The sequence below is a fragment of the Micropterus dolomieu genome, linkage group LG20, assembly GCF_021292245.1.
Source record: "Micropterus dolomieu isolate WLL.071019.BEF.003 ecotype Adirondacks linkage group LG20, ASM2129224v1, whole genome shotgun sequence".
NCBI lineage: Eukaryota > Metazoa > Chordata > Actinopteri > Centrarchiformes > Centrarchidae > Micropterus > Micropterus dolomieu.
The window spans coordinates 16,928,333-16,949,926 of record NC_060169.1 but is presented as its reverse complement, the minus strand read 5'-3'; the positions used below and the strand labels follow the sequence as shown (position 1 = coordinate 16,949,926).

At 40.1% G+C, this 21,594-nt stretch overlaps 1 protein-coding gene across 1 annotated transcript in view; it reads right to left on the bottom strand.

Moving 5' to 3' along the window:
• Window positions 1-1,625: 1,625 nt before the first annotated feature.
• dagla (diacylglycerol lipase, alpha) overlaps window positions 1,626-21,594 on the bottom strand; it is a 41,475-nt gene continuing 21,506 nt past the window's right edge. The window contains exons 2-20 of the mRNA XM_046032448.1: window positions 21,252-21,353; window positions 20,945-21,156; window positions 20,647-20,748; window positions 20,405-20,543; window positions 20,176-20,263; window positions 19,287-19,421; window positions 19,107-19,184; window positions 18,536-18,660; window positions 18,032-18,182; window positions 17,006-17,089; window positions 15,804-15,881; window positions 15,471-15,551; window positions 15,071-15,213; window positions 13,554-13,622; window positions 13,389-13,461; window positions 12,694-12,902; window positions 10,561-10,687; window positions 5,948-6,114; window positions 1,626-5,205 (exon numbers count right to left, since the gene is read on the bottom strand). Coding sequence (XP_045888404.1) covers window positions 4,101-5,205; window positions 5,948-6,114; window positions 10,561-10,687; window positions 12,694-12,902; window positions 13,389-13,461; window positions 13,554-13,622; window positions 15,071-15,213; window positions 15,471-15,551; window positions 15,804-15,881; window positions 17,006-17,089; window positions 18,032-18,182; window positions 18,536-18,660; window positions 19,107-19,184; window positions 19,287-19,421; window positions 20,176-20,263; window positions 20,405-20,543; window positions 20,647-20,748; window positions 20,945-21,156; window positions 21,252-21,346 — 3,261 coding nt within the window. The 5' untranslated portion in view covers window positions 21,347-21,353 and the 3' untranslated portion in view covers window positions 1,626-4,100. The remainder of the gene's footprint in view (window positions 5,206-5,947; window positions 6,115-10,560; window positions 10,688-12,693; window positions 12,903-13,388; window positions 13,462-13,553; window positions 13,623-15,070; window positions 15,214-15,470; window positions 15,552-15,803; window positions 15,882-17,005; window positions 17,090-18,031; window positions 18,183-18,535; window positions 18,661-19,106; window positions 19,185-19,286; window positions 19,422-20,175; window positions 20,264-20,404; window positions 20,544-20,646; window positions 20,749-20,944; window positions 21,157-21,251; window positions 21,354-21,594) is intronic.

Here is a 21,594-nt window from a genome sequence, read left to right as displayed (position 1 = left end):
TATAAAACAGACACCTTCCATCCGGGCTGTGTCATTTGACCCATGACACCTCCATAAGGCTCAACAGTAGATTCTGATCTATCAGACTTACTGTACACTCATAATACACTGCACCTACACTTGGGCTTATATATAGCTCAGAACAACTCATGCAATCTTTACTCAAAATCCATGTGCACTCAGCAGTTTTAAAACCTATGACACATTCTTTACCTCAAATCTGAAGCACTAAACCTTTTCAGGATGATTCATTTGGCAAAATCTACTCCTAAGTACTATTCTTCATGTTTACATGATACCTTGCATCAAAAGTAATTTCTTTAAAATAAGTCACTTTCACAAATTGCCTGTTAATTGTTAAAAGTCTGTTAATCTGAGAAGTGACCAGTGTGGAATGTATCTAAGTATGTTTACTCAAATACTGTACTTAAGTACAATTTTGACATACTTGTACTTAACTTGAGTATTTCCATTTTATGCTACTTCTACTCCACTACATTTCAAGGGAACGATTGCACTTTTCCACTAATCCACATTTATTTAACACTCTTATTTCCTAGTTACTTTATACTAAAAACATATATGCTTATATGATATGATGCAGTACTATGATAATAATCTACCCAGTAGTGTATAAAGTATGTATATTGGATCCAAATTGATGAATTACAACATTAAAATGCTCTTACATTTATTTTGTTAGTGAATAAAGGAGCCATCTGCATAATGAGTACTTTTACTTTTGATTAGGGCTGGGCGATATGGCCAAAAATTTAATCACGATACAAAATTTCATACCATTCGAATAATTATCCCGATAAATTTTAAATCATCATTTATTTTGAGTTAAAAGGCTGATTTTTGCTTTTTGAAGGAATGGTTAGTTGTGGTTTTAAACTGTTTTTTATGATCAGAACATGACAAGCACTTGCTTGTCATGTTCATTAAGTGGACCACTTAACAAATATGAGGAAGAACATTCAAAACAATTAAGATAAAACTTTTTTTTGAACATGCTTGAGGAAAATTAAGTAAAATCTTTTTTCAGTCCCTTTTTCCTCAACAAAATAAATCTTAATATAAAAATTAAGTGCTAATTCATTTGTGATTCAAATGAATTAAATCAAACCTTTATTTACGATATATTGAACACTTGTTATATAGTTACTGAAGAAAATTATATTGCAATAATTATCATTATTGATTTATTGCCCAGCCCTACTTTAAATTTCAATTTAAATTAAAGTACATTTTGATGACAATACTTCTGTACTTTCACTAAAATAACATTTTGAATTCAGGACTTTTACTTGTAATGCAGTATTTTTAAATTATGGTTTTTATACTTTTCTTTAAGTAACCAATCTGAGTACTTCCACCACTCTTTTAGGAGAAACTCAATAGAAACTTGAAACACACATGAATAAATAATACCTGTATACTACCATTATAATCTTATTAATATACTCAAGCTAAACTGTATCTTTAACAAATTAGTGAGGAAAACAAGGAGACTCAAAAAAGCTGGGACATAAACCACAATTTGTGGCTCATTTAAATAGACAATCAAAACACTGAAACATTTATGAGTAGTACATGCTGACAGATATGACAGAAATTCATAATTATTTTCATAGTTTGCAGTTTATTCCATTACAGGCAGGGCAGTGAGGGTGGGGGATAAATACATTCTCATTTTGGGGCAGGAAAGGAAGGGAAGCAAACCAGGTAAACATGGACAAGACATAGTTGAATTATTCTCTTTTCAATATAGACCAATTTGTAAATCTGCCAATAGATTGAATAAATAACTTTCAGATGAAATATTTTTTCTATATGTCATTACTGATATTTTTAATATAGTCTTTATCTCCTTATTGTTATATAGTTTTCTACATGACTATTGGAATTCATCTTTCTATTTTTTTTTTTTTTTTTTTTTAGACATCTGCATAAATAATTACACATAGAAGATGGTGCTGTACACATCATGGTGGAAAGTATTATAGTGCTTTCTTTCAACAGTGTTTAGTGCGGTTTAGTGTATGACCAGTTGCAAGCAAAGCTACTTAATGTTGGAAATGTGACGGCCCAACCTTAGTGTATCTTGTCAGAGACTAATGGGACTGGCAGCATGATTTGAGTAGTGTCAGATTGTAAACTGGCTGGAACTGCCTGCTGTGAGTAAACACAGCAAATCTTATTCCAAATAGAGAGACTGTGCAGAACACTATTGTGACTCCAGGCTTGAAGGTGGCACTGCACCAAAGGTCACTGTGAGCAGGCTGTCACTCTGCAGCATGTCCCACCACTATGAAACATTTGTAAAAAGAGCATATTGTCACCATGCCATGGCAGAATGTCAAATACTTCTCCACTTGGACAGAAAAAAAGCTGAAATATATAACTCCTTACATTTGGGAAAGTCTAAAAAGTTCTCCACATTGTCCCAAAAACTGAGATTAAAAACCACTGACATCAAACCAATCTGTTGCAAGAGCAATAAGGATAATAACACCATCAAATATAGCAAGAAAAGTGATAACATTAACGGTAATAAATAACGCAAATTGTGAGCCACGTGTTACACCCAGTGTGATATGGAAGATTGTATGCCACATACAGTATTAAGAATTGGCATACATAATGTTCCAGCCCATTTATTAATACAGTTCAACCCCAAGGATGTTTGAGATGGGATGTTTGAGATTAAAGGGAAGCAAACACCTTGATGTCCAAGATGACTGAGAGCACCTTGAGAACAAGAGAAATCATATCCTGGGACACTATAAGGATACACCGTTTGGTCCTGTCTGTTGACCAAGGAATTCAATAAGCTTCAACAAGGTTTGAGTTTACATATATTACACATTTCTGGACAAGTTTAGAGTTTATTTACTGTGACTTGTTCTATACCGGCTATGCTACTCTGAAATGCATAGAGCATGCAGACCTTGACCTGGGCACATTGCTAAGAGCTCTCCTAAGAGAAAGGTACAGTAGTTATGAGTAGGACAACTATTAGCAACATCATTATTGGTTCAAACAAGTTAAAGACCTTGTTTTCAAAAAGAAAGCAAAATAAAAGTTTTAAGGTCAGGATGGCATCTTTTCTGTGGTGTTGCTGTGTAACAGTCTATATGGGAACCAACAGAATGGCTTGGGAAGGAGATAATGAACTTAGCTTGTGTTTAAATAAAGCAATATCCATATATGTATACAAAATTACATCTCATAAATACATTTGGCAATACAATGTATTACATTTTTTGGCAAGGGGGGTAAATTGAGCAATATGGTCTGTGCAAGAGTATCCAAATGTCAATCTAAGTGGCTTATTGACAAGTTATCTTTCAAAATAAAGAAGAAAAAAATTCATGCACTATAAAGAGTAACCAAAAGACTCAAAAACATCCATAGGCGTCTGTAATAACTTCTGTCACAATCACTACATTTTAAGACACATGAATTCTCACCAATGTAACACACTTACTCTCTTTCTCAAAGTCAATTCTTTATAGACCTGAGGAACATTTCATAATGTCTTCTCGCTTCGGTTGATTGACAAATATGTCCATCTTCACATTCCTGATTTTGAAAAATAAAGTAAAAGCTGGAGCTGCTGAGGGTGCAGGAAGTTGTACAGTACATCAACCCAGATGATGTGCCTATGCTAACCTCTTCTACAGTGTTAGTTTTTGAATCCCTGCTCAGTTAAATATTCTCCCTTTGATTTTGTAAAGTCAGGGAATTTATGTAATGCTGACGTGTCCTTTGGGTGAGACAACATTGTTTTGGAATGACATTATGAAGCTACAGTTTCTTTATATTCACCCAAAAGCAGTACAGCCCCCTGGCATGCAGAGAGAGGTATCTTTTTTTTTTTCTTAGTCATTGCAATAGTGTGAAAATGCTATAAACAGCGTTCAAAGGAGACACCTGAAGAATGGAAATAGTTTGTGAGTTGGTCCGTCAAGTTCACATTGGATCTCTGATGAGTGACTGCATTCCATCGCATGCATGTACTGTGATATGTTTTAAAATTCCGATTACTGCACCTCTCAATTTAGAGCAAAGGACACTGGAGTCTTGGAAGCACACTACACCATAGATGATAGTGTGTTCTCTTCAGGACAGTGGCAAGGGGGAGATGTTCGTAGGGAGTGTATGGCTGGCAGGGTACCCTCACCGGGGGAAAGGTCGTTGAGCTCCTCAGACGACGAGAGAGGGAAGGAGGGTGACAAAGAGATGCCCGAAGAGGGGTCAGCAGATCCAGCAAAAGTGCGTGGGGGCTTGGGTACTAGGTTAGGCTCCAGTGTTGCTCTGGCCAGAAGTTGTTTGTCATCCAACTGCTGTCCATCTCCGAGACACTCACCCTGCCCAAAGGAGCCCCGGCCTGACTCTGACTCCCCGTCAGAGAGCTCCAGAGGTGGTGAGCTGCTGCCGTCCAATCTGAATAGAGAGTCTAAGTACTGGGCAAATTCCAGCACTGCTTGGCTGGGGTTTCCATTTGATAGTTGGGGTGGAGGAGTTGAAGCTGCCGGTCTGGTCTCTGCACTTAAATGTTTCTCTGCTGTATCCAGCTCCCAATCTTCCTTTTCTCTATCTAATGGTCTAGAACCAATTTGTGGGCTGAGGGGAGCGTTAGGAGTGCTACCCGGGCTGTAGAAACCAGGTATCTGTTGGTGATCCCCATCAGGAAGCATTTTTGGGTTGGCGTTAGCCTCTGGCTTGAAAGGCTGAGCCAAGACGCTCTGGTTTAGCAGAGCTGGGGAATGGTGTCCACTGTAACGAGGTGTGGCGGGAGACAGCCGCATGGGGTAATCCGGGGTAGATGTGGATTCCAGTGGGGTAAAGAAGGGCCCGACCTCACCCAGGTGCTCTGGCGTTGCCTGGCAGAGGCAGTCAGCAGCCAGTAGTTCAGTGCGAGAGCTGAGAGACGGGTTCTCCTCTGGGATCGGGGCATCCAAAGGGAATGGGAGGCTACTCAGCATTGGTGAACCCCTTAGCGCAGCTGAGGAGCGTCTGGAATCCAGACTGTAGAGGGATTCGGCGTCTGAGAGACTCTCCATGACAGCCAGCGGTGCTTTGCGGTCCCTCAGCTCCACCGCCAGGCGCTCCCGTGCTCCACGCAGCACAACAGGCACTGGGGGAGGAGGGCACTCAGAGAAACCATCCAGAGATATTTCAGACTGGGCACACGAACTAGAGGAGAGGAGAATAAGGGGTTGGACAGTAGTGGCAGGGAAAGGGAGAGGGGATCCAAAACAGGCAGACATGAAATACGGGTCAAAACACCTTACGGAGGGTTAAAGGGGGGAAAGATCGGAAGGTGTTAGTATTTCTACCACATCTAGATTCTACAGACTAGGCGAACACCAGCAAAACATCAACAAAGAACAAAGAAAAATAAGAGACTGGGAGGCCAGGAGTGTATCCTAGTGGCAGATTTGCTCTTGTATTAGCATTCAATACAGGAGGGTGACATTATTCAACCATCACTGCCAGGAGTTCACACTGACTTTGGACAGGGGCTAAACCAGAGAGGGCGAGGTGGAAACTGAATACTACCATATGTTGTAACTGCTCTGTGGTCACACAGCGTGCATGCGTGCATGAGAGAAGGGAGCACATTATGCAAAATTAGTATTAGCATGCTTTGCTTACCGTAAAATTGTTTTTTGTCTTGTTTTTTTAAACAAAACGGAACAGACAGAATGATGATTTTGAGAAAACAATAAAGTAGCAGTTAGTAGCAGTAGTATTGTTTAGTATTAGCTAGATAGTTACATTAAAAGTCCCCATGATTATCCCTACAGTTTAGGAAGCAGTTTGCTCCATTACATATTAAGTTAGAGGGGAAACTGAATATACAGAGGCTCAAACAAACTGTTTTATATATTCTTTTAGGCACCAACACACCCACAGTGGTGCCTGGTGTACTAACCGAACACTACTGTTCCTGCGGTGGTGGGTCGTAGGCGTCGGCTGCTGAGAAGTTGCTGATGTATCCACGAACATGCTCTCTGGGTTCAAGTCCACTTCTGTGGGGCTCACCATGATCTTGGCTGCTGACAGCAAAGCGGTTTTCCCTTTGTTGTAGTTCTCCAGCACCTGTCACGAACACAAAAGTATACATAGACACATGACGACAGATAATGGTATGATAAGAGAGCAGTATGTGCATTAGGGTTGAGAATCAACATGAAGAGAATAATTGCATACGTAGGACAAAGATAAGCAAGTCTAACGGTAAAAAGCTAATTTTATAAGCTGAAAATCTATAGACCTATTAACCAATAGATATTCAAAAATATTGCTTGCTAGCTTATTCATTATTATTAATTTATTTTTGCATGCAAAACAAATAATTCCACTGAATTATTTAATTTCAATATTATTTGACTCCCTTCTGAAAAAACTGGATGCAGTTATCTCAATTTAAAGTGAAGTTTCATATATATATATATATATTCTCCATTCCTCTTCTACATCAGGATACATGATGATTTCGATAAATCAATAGATCAATGTATAATCCACTGGCCATTATTACTGGCCATGTATCTTTAAACACACACAAATACATTTTCATTCACAGACAGTCTTCACGCATGTCTAGTTATGCATTTAAATCACCTTCAGTAAGATTATAATGGTTTTCAATGACATTTTCCAAGACACCACTACATCTTTATTCAACTGCAGATATGATTACAGCTATTACTAAAGTATTAAAAAAAGCACGGTGTAGTTCACATAAAGTGCAATCTAAAGGTGAGCTTACACCCACTCCAACTGACTGAATTAAAACACCCACGATGGAGTCATGATGCCTGAGCAAGAGCTACACAAGACCTACAGTATGACAAGAAATAGTAAACCACGTGACCCGTGTACATGCGAGTTCAATGATATTCAAGAAAACCCCTGTCCCGCAGCATTTTAAAAGTGTTGTGTTAATAGATAAAATGTGAGGAGAACAAACACTTAAAGCAAATCACATCAACACACAATTACATATATTTGGTTAACTTTAATGAGTTAAAACACTGAGTGGAAGCACATTATGGCATAGAACAACTTGAACAGTAAGGACATGAGAACACACACACACAAACATGAAATGTATGTGGCAATAGAGCATAATATGGAGAAAATAAATGGAAATGAATGTAAACAAACACTGAATATCGTAGGACACAGGTTCATTAAGTTAAAAATACCATAAACAAACATGTTTATTAGGTTTGGCTTTTGCAGATGGTTATGCCTCACAAATAAAAACATGATGATGTCACAAGGGTGAGTGTGATACACGGGGACAAGATTGCTGAAAATGATAACAGCAAACATGTGGCACCAACAATGTCAAACATTTCACCTGCAGTCACAATGCAAACAAATGACTGCAAACACAAACAAACATATTGATATTATGCAATAATGTACTGAAATCCATACAGCCGTGTATTCATATGACGTATATAATTTCTGAAAGCACATTATGACATAGCATTATGAACAGTGGAGGACATCCATATATAATTGCAGTTTTCAGTCTTGTTAATAGAAGCCCTCCACTGTACCAAGTCAGTTATAAGAGAGTATGAGGAATTTGTAAGACTCAGTGAGCAGCAATTTTATAGCAGAGCAGTGGAGCTAAGCAGAGTACTCTATATTTACACATTTGTTCCCCTTTTGTTACTCCATCTGCTGCTGATGAGTAATTGACAATTCCTTGAAGGGATTATGATTGAGGAAAGGCTGAATATGTGCTTTCAAAAGGCAAAAAAGGAGAAGATATCCAGAGAGAGACAGAGAGAGAGAGGAGCTGCAGCAACTGAAAAAAAACAGCCAAAGGAGGAAGAAAGAGCAGTTAATGTGGAAGAAATTAGGTTACCATGGAAACTTTGTGAATACAAAGAAAACATATTCGCTCCAGGAACGGGGTTAGCAAGTTAATGCCACAGCACTTGACCAAATGTACCGTAGCTGCGTGAGGAATGGAAAAGAATGAAGGCTTGATATGAGGAAAGCTGCATGAGGAATCTCATTAACAGGAGAAAGAGTGCAGGTGGGTTTGGACTCATCATGCAGGGTTGCAAAAAGCTATTTGACTCTAAGGCTTAAAAGGGATTACATATTCTTGTAGTTGTTACATACACCATTCACTTGTGATGTATTCCAAGAGCTATTTAGTGATGACCATTGTTGTTGTTTACGCAGATCCGTTCCCTCAACTTGCTTTGTAACCTGTTCACATTCTTTTAATTTTGTCTCCCCTTTTCCTCCTTTTTCTGCAACGCCATTTGATGGCATCCAGTGAGCTTGCCTGGAGTTGGTGCATCCAGCCACTGGCTTTTGGTGTTAGTGGAAGGTGGCAATAATGCTAGTAGGAAGTCTTAAAATTGTTCCAGTCTTTTCAGAAAGCCAGAAGGAGTTTTACATCAGGCAGAATGTTTCTGCTATGGAACTTCATGGGCATGTCGTCACATCATCTTAGACTGGGGACTCAGTCACAGTATTAATTGTAACAATATATGTATGTGCATTGTGCACAGATGCTAATAAAGTATTATACTTTATTAGCATCTGTGCACAATGATGAGTGTCATAAATTCTACGCAAGAGAATCAAAATGATTCTTTGGCACTTGTAAACTACAGACTTCATCTTTTTGCGAAGAGCTATGCGAGGTTATTATCTTGACAGGAACATTTTCTATCGGATTACCATTAGACTCATCTGACCGGATTTCAGAAAGAGGAGTAGCAATCACATCTACACAATGGTGAGAGTTGGGTTGGCCTGATTGGGTTTGTGGTGGAATGCATGAATCATCTTCAACTGAAAGTGCTCCTGAGCTAGGGGTGGAAGGCCTGTTAGAAAGCCGGGGGACAGATACCAAGCCCAGCTGTGAGGCAGAAGTACAGTCTGACAAAGGAGGAGAAACAGGAAGAACAGACTCAGCATCTGAAAGAGAGGGAGAAGCAACGACAGCCACAGGGACAGAGACAGCCTCAGTCTCTGCGAGGGAGGTTGTGGAAGACAGGTCTTTGCAGGTGGGAGAAGAGGAATTAGAGTTTAATTCAGTTTGTGAGGTTATGAACACAGTGGTACTGCAGATAGGTTGAATGACTTCTAGTTCCTCTGGTTCTGAATTTTCCTGCTCACACAGGGGACAAAATGGTTCCAGTACCTGCAGAAACACCAGAGGTATCATACTATAGACTAGGCACAGCCTATGTGAACATACGCACGCACAAACAGAAATAGCCATCCAGAGATACTGACACAGGGCTGAGCCACAAACACCAATGCAAAACCAAGTAAAACACATTGGACACACAGAGGAACAAACTTGGAACTCTTCCACCACAAGAAAGTGCCATCCCCAAAGTGGATCCACTGCATGCAAACATACCAAATTAATTCCCTGTTATCTGGAGAGATGTTCAATGCTTGTGAATCATACACTCAGAGACCAAAGGACACCATGAACCCAACCAGGAGTGAACAGCTCCCATGCTTTGATACTGGAGCAATGTGAAGAAAGCAACAGGTGCGGTGAATTGTAGGTTAATGATGGGTGACATGCATTAACCGACCGTGTACAATACTCAAATTAAATCTTCCAAATCTCTCAAAAATGATTTTAAGTGAACACTTAAGGGGCATACCACTAAATATTAAAACTCCATATTTGTTTTTCTTCCTCCCACCATCCAAAGACATGCGGCCTTGGTTGATTGGTGACCCTAAATTGTCCTTAGGTGTGAGTGTGACTGGTTGTTTGTCTATGTGTGGCCCTGCGATGGATTGGCGACCTGTCCGGGGTGTACCCCGCCTTTCGGCCGATGTCAGCTGGGATTGGCTCCAGCCCCCCCCGCTACCCTGTATGCAGGATAAGCGGTTGATGATGGATGGATTTGTTTTCCTGTGTCTTTTCAATCATGTGTAACAGTATAATGAAAATCATAAGATGGGTAGATTTAAAAGAGACAATAAATACATCGCCCATCTTCAAATGAGTTTTCTCTATTAATATTCTTTGCCAGGTGTAAAGCTAGTTAACCACTGGATATTGTAGTTTTTATTTTAGGAGAAAGCTTTTCAAAGCATCACGGTGAAAAATTTCCAAACATACAAAGTGGATCAGTATTAAATCTGGAGTGCATCTACGAGAGTACGTACTGTTATTTATCACAGATGAACAAGGAGAAACACATCCACAATTATATTGTAAAATCTGTAACTTTGTAAAAGATTTATTATAGAAATCTAGAAATATTATGTTAAAACTGAAAATGCAGTTGTTGATGTCTAGCTTAAGTTTAAAATGCTAAATATGTTCCTATGTCATTTTCAAAAAGTGGTATACCCCTTTATGTACAATTGTTAAAAATATTCAGTGAATGCATCTGAATTTTTGTAATTAGAGGCAATCCACAAATTCTCATCATTCATTAATTAAATTATCCGGTATTGGAAATCAAGAACAAGATTTAAAAGCCATACCCCCGCCAATCCATATGCATGCACACAGATAAAACAGACCTTATTTAGGCCCTCCATCACCATGTGGGGCATGTGCTCATTAAGCATGGCAGGTGATATGATGACCTCATTGAAGGCGTTGTTGTCCCCCCACAGAGCCGAGTATGTTGGCTCCTCCTGGCCACAACTACAGAAAGGGGGAGAGAGAGAAAGTCTGTCGATCATGGTGAAAGATTAAGTGAACACACATGTTGAATTAGCAACAGCCCGCCTCAGTATTCTTCACTTATAAAACAGTACATGTGAGAGAAGCATAATGCAGGCTGTCACACCACTGCATGGACCATTTTGTGATGGACTTCACAAATGACCTCAGTGTAGACACTGCAACAGACTAAGGGTGCTCCGATTGATCGGTCACCGATCATAATCGGCCGATAATGGCTTTAACTAGTTTGATCGGTGGTCGCTAAAAAGGCCGATAACAAAAGACGACCAGATGATGCAATACTCGCCAGACAAATTTTCAGCGGCAGCTAAAATGGTTTCACTACGCTGTGTGAGCGGTTTTCAAAGCTAGCCATCACCAAAGTCCTTCTCAGACAAGAAGGGATTAACGCGCCCACATAATCATTTACAATTAGTTGAGCAGCAATCAGACAAGTGGAGCAACACGCAGGAGCGATCACGTGAAACTGTCGCAGCTGTGCTCATCTCACACACACGCCACCCGCAACCGGAGTTTAACAGACACATCAGAGAGAGAGAGAGACTGATCCTTCAGTGTGAGTTTCCTGATGCAAAGAGCAGTGCCACTCAATCAGCTGACTGCCTCTCTCTCTCTCCGTTTTCGTTACAAAAACGGAGACCTTTAGCTACGTTTCCACCGCCCGTCCAGTTTAAAACGGTGAATCAGAAGATGTTTGTCTGCTGACCCAGTGGACAAAACAGAGGACTTTATAAAACGATGACACACACTCACATTTGGCTTTGTGAGTCGGTCTTATCAGTCATGCAAAGCAAAAACACGCTACTTACAGAGTTTTAGTATTTTTATTAAAATATAAGTATTGTGTAAATAACACTTTTAGTTAAGCCTAGCCTACCGTGCATGTCGCTGTATTTACTTTGCGACAACTCCCAGTCTGTTTTCCGCTGCCGTCTCTCGTACTCCTGTGTATACAGTATAGTGTATAATGCTACATGATAAATAAAAGGCTCCAAATAGACCCAGTGATCGATATCGGCCGATGCTGCTTTTAGCAATCGGTGATCGGCAAGTTAGGAAAAAAGTTCACTAGCAGCATATAGCAAATGATTGAATCTATCTTCAGAGAAAAGAGGAAGAAGGGGATGTATCCTATCTTCTTTTTAACCCCATTTTTGTACATGACAAACACACATGTTATTGTGTTGTCATTGTTAGGATAACCTGGCCAAACCACTTCTGTGTCACGGTTTTGTACCAGCTTGCAGACGGTGATTCAAGATTGCAAGGCTAATGGGCTCTATGTAATGGCTGGACACACACCAGCAGTGAACAACTACAGGCCACAGATCAGATTACCATGAGCATGTAAACCCAACTGGACAGTGTTATCTAACTTGACATGTGAATAATTTTTTCAGATGAATGACATCCACCGGTTATTCACCACAAATGTATTCTGGCCTTGGATTACAGCCCAGCTGATGCAGGATGCATGTTTGATCTCACTGTCTTTATACATATTATTGATATATCTCTTTTAAATATATTCCCACATTGTATAAAATTAAAAACACCAGGTATGAAAAAACATGTACATGAGACAGGAAGACTACAAAACAAAATATGACAAAATACAGCGCAGCAGAGAGTGCAGAAGAATGTAAAACTATATTGTCCCAAGTATGCAGTGTAAACCTTTCCCCACTGAGATGCAGGTTCTTTTATGAAACAAATATAACATCTGCTCTGCGGTATGTGTCCATCATCATCATCGCATCAGTTATACTTCCATGTTAGCCTGTGTGAGCTAGAGTTATATGGTAAAAGTGTATGTTTTGTAGAAAGACGAGCTTTAAGACAAGCTCATGACTGCAGTCACTTCAGAAAAAAAAAAAAAAAAAAAAAAAAAACCCCAGTAAAGAACAACGTTTGGGGATTTAATTGCTATAATCTACAGACAGCTTTCAAGTGAATTTTCTCACCATGACTCTGGAGGATGGTTGTGCACCACGTGGATGATCCTGCCAGGAGGGTAAAGGGGGGTGGAGGCTGAAAGGGCAATGCTGAGGTCACTGGGGTGGAGCCACAGGCGACTGCTGGGGGGCGCTGCTGGCTGAGACTGAGGATCATCATCCTCTACTGGAAGCTCTGATTTGGGGATGCATTTGGTGCCTCCCGCAATGATCCTCCACTGTTGCAAAGGAAAATGCATTTTAGTTATGTAACATAACATCTAAATATAAATATATCTCATGCAGCAGCCAGGTGTGAACTAGATGATGCTTTAATTACAGCAGAGATACTGTAACTGCAGTGTTCTGAGAGGTTGTGTGGATGCCTGCAGTTTATTTTAATCAGCCACTACAAAACGTGTAAAATGCAGCATACGTGTGATGCTGCTGGGTTTATGTAGTGGACTTTGGTGGGTAAAAATGCAAATATGTTGTGAATCTGAGACCTGTTTAGTAATGCATTAGTATTTGTACAGTAGAGATATGTTATTTAATAATGGTTCTTAAAGCATTCCCTTAAGTTATTACGAGATGGATGTTCTTGGCCAGACAAGCTCATAGGATGTGTCAGTTTCTTGCATCTTTCTTGTTGATGTTTTCATAGTGCAAAATGTCTACAAGTCTACCTGATTATCATCTTTTACAGTTTCAAGAGATTGAGTCACCTTTGGCTTGTTACTTTTCTGTAAGACTTCCAGAAGGTGGCGTCGGAAACCCTCCAGTTGTGACAGGCCGAGCCTAGGACAGACCAGCAGCAGATACCTCTATTGTATTAACACTGCAGCAAAGTGAAGTTAACCACTGTATGCTGGATAAATTAGAAGAGATACCTTGGTACGAGGTCTTTTCCCAATACCACAGATGTGACAAACTCTTTGGAGTACTCCATGGCATCCTCACTGGATAAATAAAAGAAAGATTATGTGAACAGGACTTGTGGAGAGAGTACACAGTGTGAATCGTGAGGAAACTAAGTTGTCTGCACACACTTCACACAAACATTTGTTTTAATCCAAATTTCTTCAGAACAACCAGAGGCTATATGAGGCCAATAATGGTCTATGATAGACTGTAAACTATTAAACTATGACGTTTTTAGGAATACATATCTGGCCATATCTATAAGGAGTGATATAATACTGGACAAGATGGACAGAAAAAAAAGCATGAAAAATGATTCAAACTAAATGAGAAACCACAAAAAATTTAATCCTAGCCCCTACAGAAGAAGTGGACCCTCCCTTCCCATTTACTTGTGTGTCACAACATATACAGACGCAAAAAGCAGCATCTCCATTTCCACATTTGATTTGCATGTGAAAAGATTACCCAAAAAGGGCATCAAGTGTGACCTCGCAGACTTTGAAAAGGACAAAACAGGTTTAAGCATTGCTGCTTTTTGAATGGGGCACAACAACACAAGAAAACTGTATCACAATCTAAACAAGACACACAGGACCCGTTCATTCAGTAAATACAACTGTACAGTCTGGTGGGGGAATTTAATGGCTAATTTGGAGCATCCATATGACTTTCTAGGGAGCCATTAATACCTATACACTGGAGTTTTGATGTCAGAATATACCTTTAAAAGTCAAATTACCATGTCTTGACTTCAATGAAACAGCAAAAGGTGCAGTGCTGCATTTAGTAATCTCTTGGTACACACCCTCTTCCAGCATCATTTGCATGGTTAACACTGCAGCCAGCTGTATGTGAGGGTGTTTGATAGTGCTCAAGTGTAGACAGACAAAATGTAAATGAACCCTGAACTAAAAATAAACTACACTGTGATGGTGGGAAAAAGGAAAATGAAAGAAACCACAGATTGGGTACATGTCAAAAACACTTTACAACACCCTGTTTTAAAAAAAAATAAAAATACGATGCTTTTTGCAAACTAATTCTGTGGTTTCAGACTGATGGGATGCCTTAAAAAACTAGCTGAATGTTTAAGGCCCCCTCTCCTCTATACAAAAACAACACCACATTGCTCACAGTGTCATGTTTATTCTCCAGAGTAAACACTACAGCTCTATCGATCAAAGATATTTACATTAGGTCTGGTATAATGCTGAGGTTTAGCAGTGATGTACTGTAATAAACAAGAGCTACAGTCTCAGATCTTAAGTAAACAGCGGTGACCAGGGTATCACCTGTGACAGCAGTCTGGTATGAAATTGTCAAACTTGGTTTAAACATGTCTGGGATTAAAAAACATAAACATGGGATTTGTGTATGAACGTGGCAAACATGCTTGTAATAACTTCCTTCTCTCGTATTGTCTTTTGTATTTTGCATAAACACACACACACACACACACACACACACACCTGACTTGACTCACCTAAGAAGGCCACCAGGTGGAGAGTAAGAGTAGCAGTGAAGTGTGGGGTACTGAGGTCTCAGCAGGAAGGAGAGGATAGCAGCAGTGCCTGCACCAAGAGAATGCCCGACTATCACCAGCCCATAGTGCATGGTGCCCTTGCTCTGTGAGAGACAGTCAGAGTCGTTAAGCTCACAACAGCACGTTTGTCACCAGAGTGAAGGCAATCACTCCAACAAATTATCTCTACTGCCAATTGTAGAATTGTATACAGTAGGGTTAGGGCTAGTGTGATGTTACACAGATAGTGTAGCCTTGTATAAAGTACCACAGTGGAGTTCATACAAATGCACATTGCAAATGTTAGAAAATTTTCATTACTAAGCCCGACATTCTTTATACAGTGTACTGAGTCGTGTACCAAGTCTCTGCCAAAGGCTTGTGACAAGATCATTTCCTGCTCCAGTTTCTTCTTAATGTATTCTGCTGAGTAAACCATTCCCTGAGAATGGAAATGAAGAGAAAGGGATTCAGTGGAGGAGAGGATGGAGAGAGAGAGAGAAAGAAATATGGACAGGAAGTCTGAGTCATTCATCTCTTATTAAAACATCCACAGCAATTATTCTACTATTAACAATTGAAATGGCCTTTGGAGTCTGGGATAACGTTACTTGTTGAAACAGCGCTATAGAGAACAGAGGAGACTATACAATGGATTATGATAAAATTGTAGTTTAAAACAGCCATCTCTGACCTTGTGGCCAAGCCAGGTGCCCTGCTGCTCTTCTACAGGCAAACGTTCAGAATCCCCCGTCAGATCAGTCAAGGCGTCCTGATACACACAAGACAAATGTAAAAATTCTACAACAGACAGCATAAAGCAGAGTAGACAAGTGGATGAAGCGAAGACGGGGAAGTGCACAGACCATAATCATAATAATAATAATAACAACAACAACAACAACAAAAAGTCATTTAGCTGAAGCTTTTATCCAAAGTGACTTATAATTGCTATATGTGTCAGAGGTCGCACGCCTCTGGAACAACTATTGGTTAAGCGTCTTAAGCGTCTCAAGGTTAAGTGTCATGCCCAGCTCTCCCACACCAACAGCCTGTGTCTTATTCACTGCGCTATCCCCAAATCATCCCAAATCAGACACAGGAATTCAAAACATCATTCATAATCTCCATTGCAAATCTGATTATTTCTTATGTTGTACCAAATGTCCCAGAAGGACTGTACCAAGTGCTATAAGACGAGGAAAGGTACATTCTCAAATAGACTCCATACATCAGCCTCACTTTAACTTTATATTTTATTTATATTACCATTTCAAAATTATAGGTAAAATGCTACCCTACCTCCTAAGGCAGTGATCACACTGGACTGAAAAGGGGTTTCTTATCTTGATTATGAATGTCAGAAGTTTGAAGTTTGTCCTTAAGGCAATGAGGGCTCAACATTTGTGTGGCCCACCATAGATTTAAATATTCACACACTTTGTTAATGCATCTTTAATCTTTGTACTCTGCACGTCCAACAAGGCACAAACAGTACATGCATTCTGATTTGCTAAAACTGCATGTTTAAACCAGTTGGGAGCAAGGCATCAGATATCCATGGGCTGAGTAGTTATTTTCCTCTCAAAACACATTTTGCCTTTGTTACAAGGCCATAATGCATCTATAGTTATTATCTATTATTCTTAAAACACTACAGGTGTTTTCTCAAATGCTTATGTAAAAAATTGATAGGACATTTATTTCTATATTGGACTGTCACGTTTCTGCTCTATGCATGAGGAGTGTAGGAGTTTGAGAACACTGCGTTAAACTATGAGAACTTCACCTGCTCCGGAGGTGTTGGTGTTGCTGAAGGGAATAAGGTCCACTAATGTTCAGAGAGAGCTGAACAAGTATTATTGTACAAACAAGACAAGAAAGCTAAAAATTCACCTTTGGCGATAATGTTCCCCTGATGCTGATGACAACTTTCTTTTTCGCATGATCCACTGCCACGAAAAACGGAGTCTCGTAAACCTGTGTGGAAGACGCAGGGCAGACAGTAAACGGTGATGAGAAAGTGAGAGGACCAGGCGAGGGGTAAAGTGAGGAGGAGATATCGTGGTTCCACTTCCATTCCAGCGAAATGAGCAAACCTGCAAACCTGAATGCTATGGACATTCTGCATGAAAATAGAATGAGTTACCTGAATATCTGTCAATCTGTCCGATCAGACATTTATCACTCACTAACTTAATTCCCTTAACATGGCGATGCAGCAACTTTACTAGATACAGCTTTACAACAAAAGTGCACAAGGCAACACTGAGGCAATGATATACTAATTACACAGGTTTATAAGAAGTCCCTGACATTACCTACTGTAACCACTCACAGAAGAGGGCTCTCCATCCAAATATCTCAACTGGAATGCAGTTTGATAAGTGAGCTGAGTAAATCACTCAGTAAGCCAGTAAAGCCAGAAAGACTGCATCACATGTTGAGAGAACAAATGCTATATCCTGAGGTCACCAAAGTGGATACTCTCCAATCTTCTGCTGCTCCTTATGATTCTGTCCATAGCAATCACACACAGCCTTGGTGGAGTCCAACACCTACTGCACTTGACTTACTGCCGAGGATGTGGACACAGCAACTTGGCTCCCCATATTTCAACTAAACTGGTGAGTAAAGTGTTATCAAAACAGATACAAATTATGGGCAAAACTACAAAATACAGCCACTGAATGATCAGAATAGCTCTCAGTTTGTAGATGTGCAGCACTGCACCGCAGCTCTGTGTTGATGAGGTTTCTTTGACAAGATTACAGTCTGGTTTACAAGCTTAACATCATGTGCAGGGCTGCCTAAAAAGGGCATATCATAATTCACCTCAACTGTGTATTTTGCAGTAAAATGCCCACCCTAACAACCCACCCTCTCCACACTTCCAACTGCTCGTTAGCCGGTTGTACTCACAGCATCATGGCAGGAAGTGTAGACAATTTGAACCTGCTTGAGGTCCCTGTCCAGGAAGTGTCTCCGTATGGCCAGGACATTACAGCCACAACAGTTGTCCTCCTCCACTGTCACGGACTGAGACAACCGAGAGCCAGACACTGACGTACAGCTGGGGTGTGAGAGGAAGACAAGAAGAAAAAAAGCAAAGACAAAAAACAAACAAATACATAAATGGCTGATCATTTTGTAAAACAGTAGGTGTGACAAACACAAGAGAAATACAGTTTATTGGTAGGATTGCAGGAATAATCTAGTATCCAAGTGCAGACACTCTGGATGAGAGTATGTAATTAATTCGGTATTGCTTGTGTCAGTGAGTGAATCTAACTAGAGTGGTATTGTCTCAGTGGATTAAGACTTGGAAGTGTTGACGCATGTGAAATGTGATCTGCACTGAGGAGGCTCCAGAGAGACAGAACACAAACAGATCAAAACTGTGTAGGTTTATGATTGAGTTCTTACGGGCAGGAGCTGGCAAGGCGGCACAGCCCACAGGCAGGCTTCCTCATTAGGTACATGGGCCAACCATATGCAGCCAGGGCAAAGAGCATGTAATAACACACATCTTTGTACATGTTCATCTCGGCCTAGGAGAGGGACAAACAGACGGACACACAAGTGCATCAGAACAACAGAGGAATAAGAGCAACTACACAATTCAGAAATCCTGAGATACTCAAATCTACAGATATAATTTTAGATGAATACATACAAGTACACACATTTTTTAAAAAGAGTTCTCATCAAATCAACTAGCCAAGGGACCGGCCTCTTCAATTACTCTTATATGTACTTATCACAGTTTCTCTTCTTCCCTATTGCAGTTTGTGAAGCTTTCTGGTGAAAAAAAATTATTTAAGGGTAAATAAGACAGAGAAGAGCTTTTACGAATGAGTTAAAATGCATATTGTACTTTTCTTATTGTTCTAAACCTTTTAACTTTTACGAGTCCACTGTTCACGTGGTTTTGCAAGTGATATACACACACAAATCACCCTTGACTTTGTGAATTTATTATCACACAGAAACTCACCGAGTTCTTAAGGTCCAGGTATCTTGTGTTACGAGTGACAGGCATTCCAGATAAGAAGGCTAAAATATCATTGTTGCCCTTAGGAAGAAAAAGCAGAATTGAAAAGTAATTTTCATTACAGCAACTGCCAACACAAGCACAGAAATACACACGTTAAAATATTTTTATAGACAGTGATACCTGGTCCAGGATTGAAGATCTCTTAGACCTCTGTCTCTGGCGGAGAAGTACCAGGCCAGCAATAATATCACTAGGCACAATGTCCAGGTCTCTGAAGAACTCTGCAAAAAGGCTGGCCACTTCTGAATACGCATCCTGGACAGGACAGTAGCATATATCAGGACATGTTGTCCAAGCACAGTAACAAAAAGAGGACTGAAGTACAGGTTTGCTACAAAATAGACATAATCATCATAAAACCTTTAAACTGTCTGACCCTCTGCTTGTTGTGCTCTGTTTAAGTGAATAACAGTCCACAACAAACTTTAAAATATATATTTCTAAATCAGGTAGCATAACTTTAGCCTAAAGGCGAGGTAACTTTGGCTTCTCAAATTCACAAATTCAGCAATATTTCCAAAAATATGGTACTTGTTGATTACTCTAAATACACACTTGGACATCAGGTGTATCGATGTATGGCATATGGTATAACAGTCTGGATATTTTGAACGTTTTGAAGCACGGTAATCTGTGGGTTTGTCACGTTAGTTGGACTGTTGGCTGAAAGTTGATGGTAATTTTTCTGGATTTTTTTTTCAGTTCTGCAGTCTAGTCTGGTGAATGGTGGTTACTGAAATCTCTATGACTGAAGTTATGCTTTACTGTTTTACAGACAGATTCTAAATGGATTTAGTCTGAAATGAAATAATTTTACATTCATATTTTATATTAAATGCATAATTCTGTCACTAAGTAGCTGAGCAATACGCTTCTCTGTGTCAGAGTCTTGACTCATTCTGTCAGGGCTTATTTTAATGACTGGCTCAATGGCATATTTCTGGTTTCATTCCTTTCTGTTTTACTGTAAGGGCAGAGAGGAAACGGGTAAGTGTGTGTTGTGACTCACTGATTGTGTATCCTGGGCTCTTGTGCAGCACATAAAGAACTTTAGTCTCCTGCTCCAGCTACTGGCTTGGCCTTCCTCTAGCCTGTGTCTAATGGGGAGAAAAACACAAAAAGAATTTGTGTGAAAAACAGGTAAGACGCGCATGCCTTGATGCTGTGTTTTAGTTGAGTTTTGTGTCAAGACAAAGTAAAAGACAGAGAGAGATATAAAGGATCTAAGTGCCTAATACCTGAGTGTGTACGTAGTGAGGTTACGCTGACGCCGACGGGTGGCTTTCAGTTTGACAAATGTCCGACCAGTAGGATCAAAAGTGCACATGAGAGTAATGCAAACGCTGAATATCACGAGCCAGTTGCATGCAACAATTCCTGCAGAGAATATTAAAAAATTATTCACATTCAAGCATAACAACCCTCTTTTTAACCTAAAATGTCCATTCCAATTCTCTCCTTTAAATACTCTTTCACTCACCCAAAGCCAGGTTTTTGGCAGTGACATCAGAGCATGGCTGGTAATACTGGACAAGCCAGGCAATTCCCACCACAGCATACACTAGCTCGACCAACAGGATTGCTGGAGATATAAAGCGAGAGAGGGAGTGAGGAGAATGATCAATATCTGCCCAATCAATATAAACATTGTTCAAATCTTAACTTGGAACCACAAGTAATCCTCCCAACCACCTCCTCCAATTCTCACAGGCATCAAGAGGTAATCCTGTGTAAAAGCGAGCCTCAGAAATAAAAGTGAGTGTGCCTGCGGGTCTTACCTAGTCGTATATAGATGACATACTGCACAGCTTCCCTGGGCTGAGTATAGAGAATGCTGCCCCTCATGCTCAACCACATGATGGCGCTCTCACAGATAAGGCAGCTGACCAGGATGCCCAGGTACCCTCGGCCATGGTCCACCAGCGTTACAGAACAGGACTGGTCTGAGCCATACGGGAGGCCGAACAGAACCACAGATAGAACTACCAACCTGAGAATGAATGCCAGAGACACCGATAAATAAAAAAATAAAATATACATGCAAAACAAAAACAAATCCATATAGTGGAAAAAACACTGACTCACCAGATGCAGTGCAATAGAAAAAGGAAGAGGGCGGGCAGCACCAGGTCATCACTACCAACTGACCAGCGCCGCCGAAACATCACCATACCAGGCATCACTGCCCTGTGGGAAGAACGGAGAGAGAGAGACAACTTCAGGGACATTTTTTGCAACCTTGCTTCTTTGCCTGAAAAGTCATTATTCCTCAGTTCATCACAGATATTTTTGAAAAGGTTTAACCTAATGTCCTAGATACTGTACCTCATAATCTTACAATTGCCAAGCTTCAAACAACTAAAGAAGAAGGGGGGGGGGGGGGGGGGGAGAAAAAAAAAAAAAAAAAAAAAAAAAAAAAAAAAAAAAA